Source organism: Tupaia chinensis, unplaced genomic scaffold (assembly GCF_000334495.1).
Source record: "Tupaia chinensis unplaced genomic scaffold, TupChi_1.0 Scaffold000216_1, whole genome shotgun sequence".
In the NCBI taxonomy this organism is placed as follows: Eukaryota; Metazoa; Chordata; class Mammalia; order Scandentia; family Tupaiidae; genus Tupaia; species Tupaia belangeri.
In genome coordinates this window covers 411,077-426,887 of record NW_006159691.1, presented here as the reverse complement: position 1 = coordinate 426,887, position 15,811 = coordinate 411,077, and the positions used below count along the sequence as shown (strand labels likewise).

Genomic DNA, 15,811 nt, shown 5'->3' with positions numbered 1-15,811 from the left:
AGTTCGCCGGCTCCTTCTACTTCGCCATCACCGTCATCACCACCATCGGTGAGCCGCCCGGCGCCTCCCTGTGCACCCGCTCCATCCCGAGCCCCGCGGGGGCGCCTCGGGGCTCAGCCCCACCCTGCCCTGCCCAGCCTAATGACTTTGGACGGGTCATTGGGCTCACCGCGCGTCACCCGTCTCCCTCCGCTGAACCGGGCCGTCAGTCCACCGGCAGGGCCTGAGTCACGTAGTAAGTCGTTTGCCAAGAGGCTGACACCAAAAGTGCTCGCAAAACAGCCCGGGGCTGGGAGGCGTAAAGCGGGGCTAGAACCCAGTTGCTTCCTTGCTTGGTTGCATCACACTAGCTGTGTGACCTTAGGCAAGTTGCTAACCCTCTCCGAGCCACAGTTTTCACCGCCGTAAAATAGAGTGATAATGCGACCCATCTTAGGAGTGTGCGAGCTCGTTCTTCTCAAGAAGATAATATACGCAGAAAGTTTCAGCACAGGGCCTGACACAGAAAGCACTTCAGAAAAAATAATTATTATTCTATAACTCGCCCCGATGGGGGACCTAGTAGGTCTTTGTCACTGCTGAACAGGCAGTGCCCAACACCTATAGACACGTGAGAGATTATCTGTTAAAGGAGGGTCTGATGATCACAAGCTCCACGCCTCACCCTCGGGGACCCAGAGGAGTTCCTTTGTAGCATCTGGCCCACCAGCTGTTGCCATGACTACCATCTGGCTAGTACCTGTAGAGACACAGCCTGGGGAGACCGGGAAGGACAGAAGCAGGCTCTCCAGGGCTCCAAGCTTGGGGCCAGCCACTCCCCAAGCTCCCTTTGTGGGTGTCCCGAAAACCCCTTGGGCTCGGACCACTACCCCGGCAGCCTGTGCCTCGGAGAAACTTTCTCCATAAAGCTCTGGCAAGTGAGCTGAGCTGTGGGTTTAGCGTTCTGCAGGTGCAGACTGGAGCTCTGGGCCCATCTCTGTCACCCCCTGCCTGCTCTGGTAACTGATTGGACCTCTCTGGGCCCTGGTTTCCTCAAAGGCAAACGCAGTCATCCCTACCTCACTGGATGGTTGCCAGGTTTAAATTTCGTCAAGCATGGAAAATGCTTGGCCCAGAGCTTGAGGTTAAGGAGGCACTGTTAATTAGTGCTAATAATTCACGATTTGCCAGCTGGGGTCCCAGCTCCCTTTCGGCCCTTTTATCTCCTCCAGTTTGCATGGGCACCCAACTTCCCTATTTCAGCTTAGCCAGAGTCCCTGTCACCAGGCCCCCTCCTGGAAGCCTCCCAGATGGGTTGGCCTCGTCTCCTGGCTATTTCCTCTGACATGAGCGTGGAGAAGAGACTTAAGAGTTAAGAATGGAAACAGAAGGAGTTTTGCCTTTTCTGGCCCCCTGGGGGCGCCACCTCCTGCTGCTGAAGCCAACCTGGCAGGGAGCCAGCCGCCAGGACCAGGGAGAAGAGGCGCGGAGCAGCAATGGGGACCTGTTTATAGCTCAGGGTCTGTGGCCTTTGGCCAGCTTCTTCCCTCCAAGCCTTGTAGTTTCCTCATCTGCGAAATGGGGGTACTAGTGTCATCTGCTGTGGTCACTCATCCATCCTTATTCATGTGGCAGGAGTAATGCAGCCAACCCTGGCAGAGCCCCAAACAGCTGGAAACACACTCCCCGGCCACTTATTCCTGAAGAGGCTCTCCTGGGGGCCAGCAGACGGCATAGTAGTTCTGGTCGTTATGTTGCTGGATTCCCACTCGGCCGACCACAGTGTGTGGAGTCCCATACCCAGCGGTTTGAAAGTCATGCCAGGTGTGTGTTCAAGTCCAAGATCCCAGGAGGAGAGTGGAGGAGAAGACACTGTGGCATGGCCATTCCCCCTGGGTGGGGGTGACTTCTCATTTTCCCTCTCTCTGTCTCCCTCTCTCGCCAGCAAGCACACATGCCCTATGGCAAAAACTTCTAAAAAAAATCGAGGCTCCCCTGTCTCATACTAGCACTACCTTAGGCTTAGGTTGACTCAGTAAAAGCTCATGGAGCCCATAGTCTGTCAGACTGCGCAGGGCATGGGGACTGGGACAGAGAGGAGTGACTGCCATGGTCCCTGCCTTCAAGGAGCTCCTCAAAGTCCAGTGATGGTGGAGCCTTCCTCTACCCAGCCCTGATAACACAGCGAGGCTGACGATGGGGCAGTGCGGTAGAAATGTGGGAGGAGGGCCGCAGGTCCTCGGGTGGCTGTACAGAGTGGATATTCTGCATCAGTGCCGTGCGCACACATGCATACTTCCCAGGGTACCAAACGGCAGAGCGCGGAAGGACGTCTCCCTGTCACCGTCTTTCAACTCATACATTTCTCTCCCCAGTCCAAAGAGTTACCACTTTCCTGTGTATCCTTCCAGATAGTCTCTGCCCACATACTCTTTGAGACACACACGCCATTAGAGACGTTATATTATTCACACTGATTTGCCTCTTGCTTTCTTCACGTATATTTTCATGATGCTTTTATATTGCCCCCTAAAGAGCTATGTTAGCATCTCGGGTTGCTTCTCATTTTTGCACTGACCGCCAGAGCTGCAATGGAAACCCGTGTGCACACGCCATCCTGCATGTATGTATATTGGAAGGCCGACTCCCTAACCATGGAACTGCACAGGTCCCAGGGAAGTTGTGTATTTTACATTTTGGTGGATGGGACCAATTTGCTAGAGGGAGCATATTGTGTTGGGAAGATCTACCTGACCTTTCCTGGGTCCTGGGCCCCTTTGAAAAGCTACTGTCCCTCTCTCCAGGAAAAGACACACATGCACTTGTTCCTCAGCATGGCACAATGTCTGAGGACGCAGGGAAGTCTGGTCACGGTCAGATCCCCTACAATGGCTGAGAGCACCCAGTGGAGAACTATGGCACCAGACTGAACCAGAACCAAGAGGTGTTTAGTAAGGGCTGGCTGGAAGGTGCAGAGGAGGATGGAGAAGGGGATCTAGGAAGGGAGGGGGGACTGGGAGGAGGGAGGAAAAGGCAGTCCTGGGGAGGAAAAGAACATGAGAAAAGGAGTGAGTGAGGTGGGAGAGGCTGGTTACAGAACCGCATTGGGTATAACTGGAGAGTGGGTGGTCGAAGGAAGGGGTGAGGCTGGAGAGATGGGGAGATACAGATGACATCATGTGAGGACTGGAACTTCAGACCAGGGTTCTGGGAAGCCATGGACGGTTACTGTTGTTGTTGTGTTTTCCTCTTTCATCGAGATGTAATTAACATACAGTAAAGCCATTTTTCACTGTGCACTTCTGAGCAGTGAGTACCTATTACGTAACTGCAGCCATGATTAAGACCTGGAAGGTTTCTGTCACCCCATCCCTAAATTGCCACGCCGTTTGTAATTAACCCCTCCTCCAACCCCAGGGCTGGGGACCACAGACCTGTCCTCTGTCCCCATAGTGTTGCCATTTACATGGAGCCACGCTGCACGGGTGGTTTGAGCTTGCTCCTTCCACTCAGCATTCTACACCTGAACTGCATCCTTTTTTTGCTGCAGGTAATAGTAATTCATTCCTTTCTGTTGCTGAGAAGAGCTCTACTCTTCAGAGGTGTGCCAGATTGTTTATCCACTCCCCAGTCGAGGGACATTTGTGTTGTCTGCAATTTGGGTTGATTACAAATCACCGTGCAAGGTTTCAAAGCCGGAGAATGACCTAGTTAGAGCCAGTATTTATTCGAAGATGGTCTGCGGGGCTATGGGAATTGGGGAGGAACGCGTGGCAGGCAGGCTGCGCGGGAGGCAGCTGTTGGATGGGCAGAGCTCTCACCGACCCTCCCCTCCGCTCTCCCTGCACAGGATACGGCCACGCCGCGCCGGGCACGGACTCGGGCAAGGTCTTCTGCATGTTCTATGCGCTCTTGGGCATTCCCCTGACGCTGGTCACCTTCCAGAGCCTGGGTGAGCGACTGAACGCTCTGGTGCGGCGCCTCCTGCTGGCCGCCAAGCGCTGCCTGGGCCTGCGGCGGCCGCGCGTGTCCACCGAGAACATGGTGGTGGCTGGGCTGCTGGTGTGCGCCGCCACCCTGGCCCTCGGGGCCGCCGCCTTCGCGCATTTCGAGGGCTGGACCTTCTTCCACGCTTACTACTACTGCTTCATCACCCTCACCACCATCGGCTTTGGGGACTTCGTGGCACTGCAGAGCGACGAGGCGCTGCAGAGGAAGCCGCCCTATGTGGTCTTCAGTTTCCTCTACATCCTGCTCGGCCTCACGGTCATCGGCGCCTTCCTCAACCTAGCCGCCGGCACCGACGCGCCGGAGCGCGCAGCTCGCCGCGCCAGCCCGCTCCGCCTGGGGGCGCCCGAGAGCCGCGCCCCCGCCAGGGCCCACGGTCCGGCCGTTCCCTGGGGCTCCACCTCCATCTCCTACCGCATCCACCAGCTGGAGAAGTGGGCTCGCGACAATCTGGGCTTCTCGCCCCCCTCCAGCCCTGAGGCCGTGCACAGCCGCGGGGGGGGGGGGGGGCAGGCAGGCCCCGGGTCCGGCGGAAGTCCATCTGACAGCTCGACCGGGGTGGATAGAGCCTGGAAGGGGAGGGGCTGGCTTCAACTCGCAGTGCACCCTCCCAGGGCCTCGGAGCTCGGGGCTCAGAGAGGGGTGAGGGGCCTTACTGCAGTTTTCTGCCAGGAGCATTACCTCTGTGGCTAGGGCCCTCCCCCACCTCTCCAAACATGGGTTAAAGTAGCATCATTAGCACCAGCGAGAAGCTGCAGTCACCCTGCAGGTGCAAAGCCCTTGCAGTTCCAATCATAGCAGGAGGGCGTGGCCAGCAGCTTCTCACAGGGTCTGCGTCTCTAGCTGGCCCTCCAGAGCGGAAACAGGTGGCTACTCCTGCTGTGACAGGACGGCAGGGTTTTTGTGTGTGTGTGTGTGTGAGTGTGTGTGTGTGCAGTAGGGGAAGTGCACAAGTCTCGACATTGAGATCCGCTCAGAGACCAGTTTGAGAAGTGCAGGGGCATAGAGATGGGCCAGTGGGAACCACTGAAGGTCTGGGGGCGGAGGCGGGTGGGAGGACAAACCGGCCAGTCTGCAGTAAAGACTGAAATGGTTTCTCATTCTGGTCAGCCAGGTATATGGAGAGGAACTGGCCCATGTGTGAGTGTGCCCCAGGCCCAAGCCAGCTCCACTTCAGGACAAAGGGGGGGCTTTCTGACACCCCATCACTGGGGCCACCTGCATGAAGCCCTGTGCTGTAGGAGCTCCCTTCTGGGTCCCACCAATCACCAGTATGTGACCTGGGGTAGTCTCACCCCCTCCCTGAGCCCCAGTTTCCACACGTGTAAAATGACTGGATTCACTCAGGGCCCTGCTCCCTCCCGTGCATCTCTGCCAGGGCTTCCCAGAAAGGGGCCCCCTGCCCCAAAAGGGAGCATTAACAGAGCCCCACAGTGGCATTCGGGCAGCCTGTAGCACTCGGCCCCTTAAAATACGTTTATTTTAGTTTCCCAGATAGAACGGTTGACACAAAGTGAGAGCGAGCCAGATTAGAAAAGCCAAAAACTTTAATATTTGACATGAGCTACATGGTCATGAACACAATGCAGCGGGGCCCGCTCCAAGCCAGGGGCCCCGACACCCTCCCTCCCCAAGGCCTGGGTGGCTCCTGCTCTGGAGAGGGAATGAGGGAAGAAGGTGGGTAGATGGAGAGGCCCCCAGCCTGAGGAGCCGGGTTCCCTGTCCCCTCTCAGGAGGCTGTCGCAGAGTGAAAGGGCCCCAGAGGTGACTCTTCGGCCCCAGTGCAGGTCTCCTTTGCCCTCACCTGGGGCTTGAGTCAGGTGAGCTGGGACACGCGCGCTGCTGCCACTCTGCGCTGCTGCTCTACAGACACAGGCCTCGAGGGAATGGCTACAGGGGACAGGAGGGGCTGGGTCCCCTGGCCTGGCACAGCACTGCCGCTCAATAAATAAAGGCAGGTGACCTTGCCTGATGCAACAGCCGTGCCTCGAAGGGAGTTTCTCAACACTGCAATGTGCCCTGGAGCTCAGGGTCGAAGGACCCAAATGGTGAATCAGCATGTAAAGTGCATCACCCTCTCCCCCAAACCATCTGCTTTACCCCCTGGTGCAGACGAAAGCTCTGAACTGCTGGAGAATTGAGTTCTAGTCCTAGCTCGGCCACCAGCTCACAGTGGGGCCTCAGGCAAACATCTTTCCTCTCCCAGGACCTCAGTTTCCCTCTCTTTAAAATGGAGCTGGAAATCACTCCTCCCCCTTCCCCCCCCCACTTCTCAGGAGCTCCTGTAAGGTCAAAGGGTGCACTCGAGGGCAAGCACTGAAAACAGGTCTGAAATGCACAACGGGAAGGCCAGGTCTCCATGCAGTTGAAGGTTCTGTGAGGGTTTCCCTACGCATAGGTCCCCACAGTCAGCTCCCACACAGTCCCAGGCAGGAATTGCCTTTAACTCTCCCTCCAGCTGGTCCTGCACACCCTTCTTCAGCTGGCCTGGGCTGTCTCCCTGGCAACCCTCTCCCTCAAAGCAGGCCAGAAGACACTGAGCCAGGGAGCTGGACCTGCAGGCGGTGAGGTCCTGGCATTGCTGGGAGCAATGGTCTCCTGCTGCCTGAAGGAGGCACAGTGGAGCCCCTGGTTCTGCCCCCATCGCTCACTTGCAGAGGGCTCCTGGGTGAGCTACTTCCGGTGTCTGGGCCTTAGTTTCCTAGCCTCTCTGATGGGCTACAGCTTGTCCTGCCCACCTTTTCAGGACCACTAGGAGACTCCAAAGAAAGAAAGAAGAGTGGCAAGCAGGGGCCCCACTCTGTCCTGCCCTGGCTCTAGGAGACCCAGACTAGGGGTGCCTCTGGCTGCATAGGTGACCCCAGGGGTGGCTCTTCCCCTGTAGTGGGCCTCAGTCTCCTTGTCCGTAAAATGGAAATGGACAAATGGTCCCAAAGGCCCCTTTCCTTCAGTACGAAAAGGGGATTCAGGAGAAGGAAAGGGGAGATGGCCCCTCCATGGCACCCCTACACATGACCTGGACCCAGAGACTGAAAGAAGAATCAACACCTAGAGATGCCAGCCCCCCAAAGTCCCTCAACCCCACCCTCTCTGCTCCTCTCCAAATGGTGGAGTGCAACAGCAGCAGGACCAGGCCGGTTCCCCAAAGCTAATGAAGTCAGTCCCCCTCCCCAACCCCAATCCCATGGTGAGGACAGACGGTGGTTGCCACACCCAATGGTCACAGCCCCTTGGAAAGGGGCACACGCTCGCACGATGACACAAAGAAACAGGGCTCCAGCCCCTCCTCACCCCACCCCTCCAGGAGGTGAGTGAGATACCACAGAACGAACAAGAAAGTCACTGAGGGGGCCCTCCCTGGCCACCCCCAGGGTGGTGTTATTGCTTCGGAGCACCCTCTGCCTCTCCATAAAGGCTGTGCAGACACGGAGGGAGGGCTCAGGCTGGGGGAGAGGGAGCTCCTGCCCCTCTCCTTCTGGCGGGGACAGCCAGGCTCTGCCCCCTTTGAAAAGCTAGCCCCTAACAACACAGCAATGCCGGTTGGAGACAGGTGCTCTCCTGGCTCAGAATATTCCAAATGGCAAGTAATAAACAGACCGCAGAGAAACCACACTGAAACACGGATGGGGCAGCGCTGATTCTGGGCCTTCAATGCAGGGGTCCTTTGGGAGCCCTGCCTCCTCCTGCCCCAGCCTTGACCACCTGGATGAAAGGGGCTGCCATCTCCCCTTCCCAGGGCAGGGCAAGAAGCTCCATGGACGTGATGTTAACTGGACCAGAACTTTAAAGGATGCCTAGGGCTTAACAGGCCAGAGGAGAGGAGAATGTCCAGGTAGAAGGACCCACCTGGGGGGACCAGGGACAGGAAGGAACCAAACACAGCCCGGCATCCTCATGTCTAATGGAGATGGGGCCCCTCCGCCAAGGCCCAGCACTTCCCAGGAGTCCTCAGAAAGAAAGGCAGGCCCAAGGGAAATAAATGAGATCACGTGAGTATAATGGCAGCTCCAGCTACAATCCTACAGGGGAGACGGGGAGGTGGGGCAGACGAGGAGGGGCTGGCCTCCCATGAACCAGGCTGCCTGATCCAGGCCCAGCCAGTGAGAAGACGGTAGTCTCCTGGAATGTACTCGTGTCTCCTCCTCCCCACCCTGTCCCGGGGCTCTGCAAGGACTAGGTCTGAGCTAAGAACAGGCCCCGGGGCTCAGGACATTAACTACCCAGCTAACCTGGACTACACCCTACACAGCAGGGACTAGGTAAAGAGGAATGGCAGGCTGCTGGGTACCTCCCAGGGGAGGTGGCAGAAATGTGCTTCTAGAAAGAGGGGCCAGCCTGCGTCCTCCCTGCATGCAAAAGGGCTCCTGCAGGCCCCAGGGAGGGCCGGCTGGGAAGGCTACCCAGGCCTGCTTGAGAAGGAGTCTCCCAGTTCTCATATTCTCACCGCTCACTCTCCAACCACCAACTTCCCTTGAGCCAAGGTAGTTGAGGCCGGGGCAGTGGGCTCTGCCCCAGAATAGGATGGTTTGTTTAAAAAGACTAAAATAGGGGGGCTCTATTGCCTCCCCAGGCCCCTACCCTGGAGGCAGAGGGGTAGATAAGATGACCTTTGACCTCATCCAATAAGGAGGGCTTCTCCCATTTGGGAAACCCTTACCTTGGCACAACCAGTCCCAGTCTTCCTCAGCCTCCCCCCATTCCAAATCCAGCACCCCCCAAATGTGGAGATGGTGAGCTCTCTGGGCTTGGGGTGCTGGAAACTCAGTGTCACACAGATGCTCCACCAAAACACAGATGACAAGTCTTCCAGTCCAACAGCAGTTCCCGAACTAACTGGTGCTATTCCCTGGAGCAAGGCCCTAGGGGTTATACCTCCTCCTTCCCTCTGGTCCCTGCTCAACCTCAATTCCTAGAGCCACCAGAAGAGGGGCAGGCAGGAGGGGATGGACAGATGGACTCGGACAGGCTGCGGCAAAGCTCCTTCCACGGGCAGGCAGAGGGAGGCCCAAGCTCCTCTTCAAGTGGGGGCTTTGGGCCCCCGGGAGCTGGCTCCGGATCCTTGCAAAGCTGCCCCGTCGGCTCTAGGGCAGGAGTAGCTGCCTGAACCCGGTGCCGCAGGAAAGACACTTGCTGGTAATTGGCACCATGGAGATGGCCGGCTGGGTTCTGGACTTGGCTCCGGGCAGCGAGCTTCCGAGGAGGCAAAGGGGGGGGGACAGGCTGGACAGCATTTGGGGCAGGGGAGTGGTCTGCTCTGCCGCCCCAGTCTCGCCTTTCTCCAGCTGCAGCTTACACCCACCAGGTCAAGAACCGGCCAAGTCAAAAGTGCAGCCAATCCCATTGGGAGAGGGAAGGTCTCAGGGTAGGAGGCAAAGAAGGGGTGAGGAGGGCCCAAGGGGGGCAGGTCTCCCCATCTGCTTCCTCCTCTGTTCAATGTGCCCCTGGGCCTGGGGTCCCAGGTCAGGGCTGGGTGGTCTCCAGGAGCCCCTCCCATCCCCAGCACTAAGATCGCTCGCCGCAGGGCCCCACGGTGCTCTCGAGGGACAACTGGGATGCCTGCCGGAGCAGGGGACCCGTGGCCGGATCCACCATGGACGAGGTGGGAAAGAGCTTGTACCAGCCCACGGCCAGGGTGGTCAAGTCCAGCTCCTCTAGCAGCACGCGGGCCACGCCCATGAACTGCTTCCGCTCCATCCGCCCGTAGTTTCCCCACACGATCACCTGCGGGGTAAGAGACAGAGCTACAACCTGCAGTGCCACTGACAGGCCCAGAACCAGAACCAGAGCCTGGGGCCCGCCCCAGCCCCTTTCACCAAGTCCTGTGGGTTCTACCTCAAATCCGACCATCGCCTCCTGCTTCAGAGCCCTGTGACTGCTCACTCCCAGGACCCTTCCTGCCTCCTGTCTTGCCCGGCCCTCCCATCCTCCACATTCCTTACCTGGAACCCTGGCTTGAGAGCCGAGCCTACATGAAGAGCTCCCTGCCTGCTTCCCTCATGGGCCCTCTGCTTCCAGATCCTCAAACTCCACCAGGGGCAACAAAGCTTTTAAAAGCGGCTGGTAGGGGCCTGGCAAGTAGTGTGGTGGTTAAGGGTGCTAGACATGGTCAACCATGGTTCAAGTCCTGGACCTGGCAGCCTGCTTTCTCACTTTATCTCTCTCTCTCACTCTGTCCCTCTCTGGTCAAATTAAAATAAATAAATAAAGTTAAATAAAATAAAATTTGTAAAGTGGCTGGTGGAGACCAGCAGGTGGCATAGTGGTTAAAGTGTTGGACTCCCACATGGTCGACTGTGGTTCAAGTCCTGGACCTGGTGGCTTGAAACTCATGCCAGGCACATGTGCGTATGTGCCCAAAATCCTGAGAGGAGAATGGAGAAGGGATTGCAACATGGCCATCCCACCAGGATGATTTCTCACTTTCTGTCTCTCTGTCTCTCTGTTGAGTACACACGCCTTATAACAAAACCCTCCCTCTTGAAAAAAAAAAAAAAAACGTGGCTGGTGTGGTGTATGCACGAGCTTCCTTCCTTCTTCCAACTGACTTTTTCCTGCAGCGCCTTCCTCGTTTCTTGGTCAACACTCTCCTGGATCTGTCAATTGGATGGTCTCTGGGTGGCAGGTCCCTCACTTGCTGTTTTGCACCTCAGCTTTTTTTTTGAGAGGTTTTTGCTATAGGGCACATGCACTCACCAGAAAGACAGAGACAGAGAGACAGAAAGTGAGAAATCACTCCCCAAGGGGGATGGTCACACCGCAATCCCTTCTCCTCCTTTCTCCTCTCGGGATGTTGGGTATGCACACACACATGCCCGGCGTGAGTTTAAGTCTCTGGGTCCAGGACTCGAACCGCAGTCGACTACGTGGGAATCCAGCGACATAGCCATTACGCTAACTGCTGGTCCCTGTACCTCAGCTTCTAACTGTCCCCCTCTACGAAGGTGGGTTGACTCAACCACTGAGAAAAGCCTGGTGCCTTAAAGTACAGCCTTTAAAGTCTGACACACAGGTTCCAATCCCAGCTCTGCAACTTGCTGGCTGTGTGGTTCTGGGCCAGTCACTTAACCTCATTGAGCCTATGTCCTGGTTTGTAAATGAAATAATCCCTAGAGAGCATATGAGTTTCCTAGTCTGGCAAAAGTTCCACTGTCTTGGCACCTTTTTTTTAAAAAAAATTCTGTTTGACTTTATTCATTGTTAGAATCATTATTTTCCAGTTTGATCAGACAGGGAAAGTGAGAAAGCAAGCCACCAGGTCCAGGACTTGAACTGTGGTCAGCCATGTGAGAGTCCAGTGCCTTTAACCACCACGCCACCTGCTGGCCCCCTTGGTAACTTTTTAAAAAATAAAAAGAATTATTTATTTAACTTTATCACTATTATTATTTTTTAATTTGCCACAAGGCATGTGTGCCAGAGAGAGAGAAAGAGAGAGAAAGTGAGAAAGTAAGCTACCAGGTCTGCGACTTAAACTGTGGTCAGCATGTGGGAGGCCCAGTGTCTTTAACCACCATGCCACCTGCTGGCCCTGGCAACTTTTTTTTTTAAGTGTATTTATTTCTTCCATGAGTGAGAAAGACAGAGAGAGAAAGAGAGAGAGGAAGAAAACAGAGAAACAGCACCCCTACAGACTTGATGCCATAACCCATTCCCAGCTCAGCCAGCCCTGGTCATGGGCACCCATATGCCTAGTGTACTCAAGGAGGTCTCTGGACATGAACCCAGAAGCTCCCCACCGGGGTCAGCCTCACAGAGCACTGTATTCTACTGCTCTGCCATGTCTGACCCTGCAACACCTGGCCCTGCCTTCGGTTGCTTTGCTCGGTCAGTCAAGATGCAAGGCTTGAGGTGCAAGTCAGAGGCTCCATGTGGCAGCTTGGGAAGAGCGACAGGACTCCGGGGGGCATCCGTCCCCACGTGGGAGGATGCTCCAGCTCCAGGCTTGAGCTAGTGACCACTAGGGGCCTCCTTATGGTGGAGCCAAGCACTTCTCTGTCCTCAGGGCCCGATCTATTTCTACTGTTCTGCAGCCCAGGGCCCTGGCCTCCAGAGGCTGATGACAGTAATCATAATTATCATGGCAGCCATCTGTAGAGCAGGCCAAAGGTGCAAATGCTTTTCCTGCGCCCAGCACATGTTCCACTGACTCAGTAACGTTGTCAGGCAGGCACCCTTAGTATCCCCATTTCACAGGTAAAGCAGCTCAGGATCAGAAAGGAATGTGATCCAAGGTGCACAGTACGGTGTGGAGTTCAGACTAACTAGCATGCTCCATTTCCTCCAGGTGAGGCTCTCTAGAGACATCCTCTCCCAGGGCGCCACCCTTTCACCGCAGCACACATCTGTGCTCATGCATGACTGCACACACACATGTGCACCCAAGAGCCCCTCACCTGCAGGACTTTGCCCTGGGGGCTCTCAGGAAACAGCAGCACCTGGTTGTACAGCGGGTCCAGTGACTTTCGAGCAACTTTGGTCTTCTTCTTGGCAATGCAGACGCCGTTCTCTAGCAGGTAGGCCTTGATGTAGGCCGCTGTGGACAGAGGCCAGGAAGCCGAGTTCTAGTCTCACCCCTCAAAAGACAGGCAGCGGGTGCAATTGAGGGGGGCTGCCCACCCACTGCTGGGGATTGGAGTGCCTATAGGGCTGGGTAGGAGGCAGCAGGGGCAAAGGGTGGCAGGAGCAGCCGGGCTTGGTGGGACCTCCTTCTGCCCCCATGGTCCTGGCTGCCTCCTGCCTTCTGTGCACTCTGTACTCAGCTGCTTCCTCTCTGTCATGGCTCACCTGCCCCTTCCCTGACTTACATGCTCACCTGCTGACCTGCTCTCCCAGCATATGTTTGCCAAGCACCCACTGTGTGCCAGGTGCCCTACTAGGCACTGGGCATCACGACAGATGGAGAAGACGGCCCCTGCCTTCCATAACTCAGCCCACTGGGGGGACTGATGAGGTCAACATATAACCTCCAGTGGGCCCAGGGAGCTCTAGACCACCCGTTCCGCTAGTCAGGACACAGGGGTCCCCATGTCTGGCCCAGTTTTCTTCTAGGCCCCAGATGCCCCTCAGGATATCCTCGCCGATGCCCACCCCAGCCTAGCGGAGGGAAGGCAGCCCCCATACCTGGCAGTGTCTTGGAGCCTGGCTTGGCTGTCAAGCCACGAGCCTGGATGATGTCCACTTCTAGCTGGCCGTTCCGCTCCTGCAAGCCGATCTCCACGTCCCCTGTAACAGGCCCCAAGAGATGGGGCTGCAATGGCTCAAGCAAGGACTTGGCTCCTCCTCTGCTGAGGGATGAAGCCCCTTGCCCCTACCCTCAGTCTCAAACATGATCGGAACCAACTCCTACATCGAGGGCCCCGGATCTGCTGGGTGGACAGTGCTGATCAGGCTCCAGGTGGGGTGCTCCGAGGATGGAGCGGATAGGCAAAGGGCCAGGAGGGAGAGACGCAGGCCTTCTGGTGGCCCGACCCGCCTCTGTTTGGCATGGCCTGGGGCACTCACCCATGGGTGTGGTGGCCAGGGTCTGGCGGCCCACAAACTGTGCTGGTCCCATGCTGCCCAGGAAGTCACTGAACTGCGCGTCCGATGCCAGGCAAACGCCCCCATAGTTAAGGCTGCAAGAAGAAAAGAGGAGACAAAACAAATGTTCCCAGGGGCCGACTGAGCACTCCAAAGATGGGGGTCGCTCCAGAACGCCCCTCTCCCACAGTGTCTCTGTCGATGTCCATCGTCCTCTCTCTCTGGGATAAGCCTTTCCACCTCCAGGAAACGAATGTGCTGACACTTACCCCTTGGGATGGCCCTAAGGATCACAGGAGGAAAAGGTGATCAAGAGCTTGGGGTCAGCGGTTTAGTGCCTGACACTCCAAGAGCAGCCCAGAGACCACCGCAGCCATAGTTCCAGCCATGGCCGTGGCACACAGAAGCTAATGAGAAACACAGGACTGGCCCCCACCAGCCGCGCCGGAGAGCAGAACCAGAATCTGCATTTGAACAGGAGCCACTGCTGATCCACTGCACAGAAAAGCACGGTGGGTGGAACAGCCTCAGGACGCAGACACGTGACCGTGAGGCCCGCGCGCTGCCCAGTTTCCACTTCCCCTTGCCTTGGTCATAAGACCTCGAACTCCTTTGGAGATCTTCCTCCCAGAGACTGGCCTGCAGCCTCTGGCCAGGGCCTTCCTGCCCTGGGTTAGTGGTGGCAGGACAGACAGGCACGCGGCCTAATTCAGCCAAGATTCTGGCCTGGAAGCTTGGTTTGAACTGTGGGGAATGAGCAGCTCTCATTTCCCGCCAGGCTAGAGCAGGAGACTGAAGTTTTTGGCAGCTCTCTCACTGCCATCTGGAGCCTGATAATGAGGCCATCAAACTGATGGACATGTGTGAGCTCCTGGATCAAGCCCTGCCTGAAGCAAGTCCCTTTATCTTCTTTTGGCTATACAAGCCAATAACAAGAATCATCATTATTTTCTCTAGTCAGTTTAAGGTAGTTTCTTTCTGCCCTCCCTTCACCTCTCCAAGTGTCCCTTTTTCTGTCTCTGAAATGGGAATAATAATGTCCCTATGTCCTAGGTCTGCTGTGAGCATTAAATGAGATGTATAATGTATAGTGTTTTTCAAAATATTCAAAATAGAATTATAATTCAGCAAGTCCACATCAGGGTGTCTACCCAAAGGTATTGGAAGCAGGGTATTTTTTTTTCTTTCTTTATTATTATTATTTGTTTTAATTTGACCAGAGAGAGAGAGAGACAGAGAGAGAGAAAGTGAGGAAAATGAGCTGCCAGGTCTGAGACTCGAACCATGGTCAGCCGTGTGGGAGTCCAGTGTCTTTAATCACCATGCCACCTGCTGGCCTCATAAGCAGGGTTTTTAATAGATAATTGCACACGCTTGTTCACAGCAGTATTATCCACAACAGCCAAGAGGTGGAAGCAGCCCAAGTGTCCACTGATGGATGAACAGATAAACAAAGTATGTATATTCAAAGTGTGTGTGTGTGTACACAATGGAACATTATTCAGCCTTGAAAAAAAGAAAAAGATAGGGCTGGTGGGTAGCATGGTGACTAAGGTGGCTGCCCGTGCAGTTCAAGTTCCAGAACCAAAGGCTCGAAGAACATGCTGGGCACATGTGTGTGTGCACTCAAAATCTTAAGGGAGAAGGGATTGCAGCATGGCCTTCCCCAAGGGGTGCTTTCTCACTGTCCCTTTCCCTCTCTGTCTCTCCAGCAAGTGCATGCACCCATAGCAAAAGTTAAAAAACACAAACACAAACAAAAACAAAACGAGGAAGGGCATCCTGGCTCATACTACAGCATGAATGACCCTCATGGACAGATGCTAAGTAACACAAGTCAGTCCAAAAGGGCAAGTCGTGTATATCCCACTTACATGTGGTATCTAGGGTAGTCAGGCTCAGAGACAGAGAGTGGAAGGTGGCTGCCAAGGTGGGGGAGAGGGAGGAATGGGGGTTTAGTGTTAAAGGGTACAGAGTGGTGGCTTAGCAAGGAGAGTCCAGGAGATGCCCCCGAAGATGGTAAAGGACCTAAGGCCACTGAGCGGTATACTCAGAATGGGAAGGTGTAAATTCTGTGCTATGCGTCCTTTAGGAAATGTTGAAAAACAGAAAATCTTCCACATTCCACAGTGGAGAGTCCCGTGATCCTAAAAGACAGTCAGGCCATAAGACAAAAGGGGCCTGGCCAGCCATTGCCCAGAAACACCTGTGCTGGGTTTCTGAACAAGGATGCAACAGTGCTTTCTTTATAGAGAAGCTACGGAAAACACAGTCGCTTTAATGTCTGGGGGTTGAAATGTGCATG

The 15,811-nt window shown here is 55.6% G+C and overlaps 2 protein-coding genes across 2 annotated transcripts in view; one reads left to right on the top strand and one right to left on the bottom strand.

The window, feature by feature from the left end:
* On the top strand, positions 1 to 7,785 carry KCNK15 (potassium two pore domain channel subfamily K member 15; the record flags this gene model as incomplete). The annotated part of the gene is given in 4 exon segments (XM_014587487.1): positions 1 to 48; positions 3,830 to 4,470; positions 6,446 to 6,655; positions 7,645 to 7,785. Coding segments are annotated over 4 exon segments (1,040 nt in total), but the record flags the coding sequence as incomplete, so codon positions are not given.
* Positions 4,515 to 15,811, bottom strand: part of RIMS4 (regulating synaptic membrane exocytosis 4) — a 26,266-nt gene continuing 14,969 nt past the window's right edge. Inside the window, exons 3-6 of the mRNA XM_027771462.1 lie at positions 13,489 to 13,601; positions 13,108 to 13,209; positions 12,381 to 12,520; positions 4,515 to 9,708 (exon numbers count right to left, since the gene is read on the bottom strand). Of these exons, the coding sequence (XP_027627263.1) occupies positions 9,490 to 9,708; positions 12,381 to 12,520; positions 13,108 to 13,209; positions 13,489 to 13,601 (574 nt within the window). The 3' untranslated portion in view covers positions 4,515 to 9,489. The remainder of the gene's footprint in view (positions 9,709 to 12,380; positions 12,521 to 13,107; positions 13,210 to 13,488; positions 13,602 to 15,811) is intronic.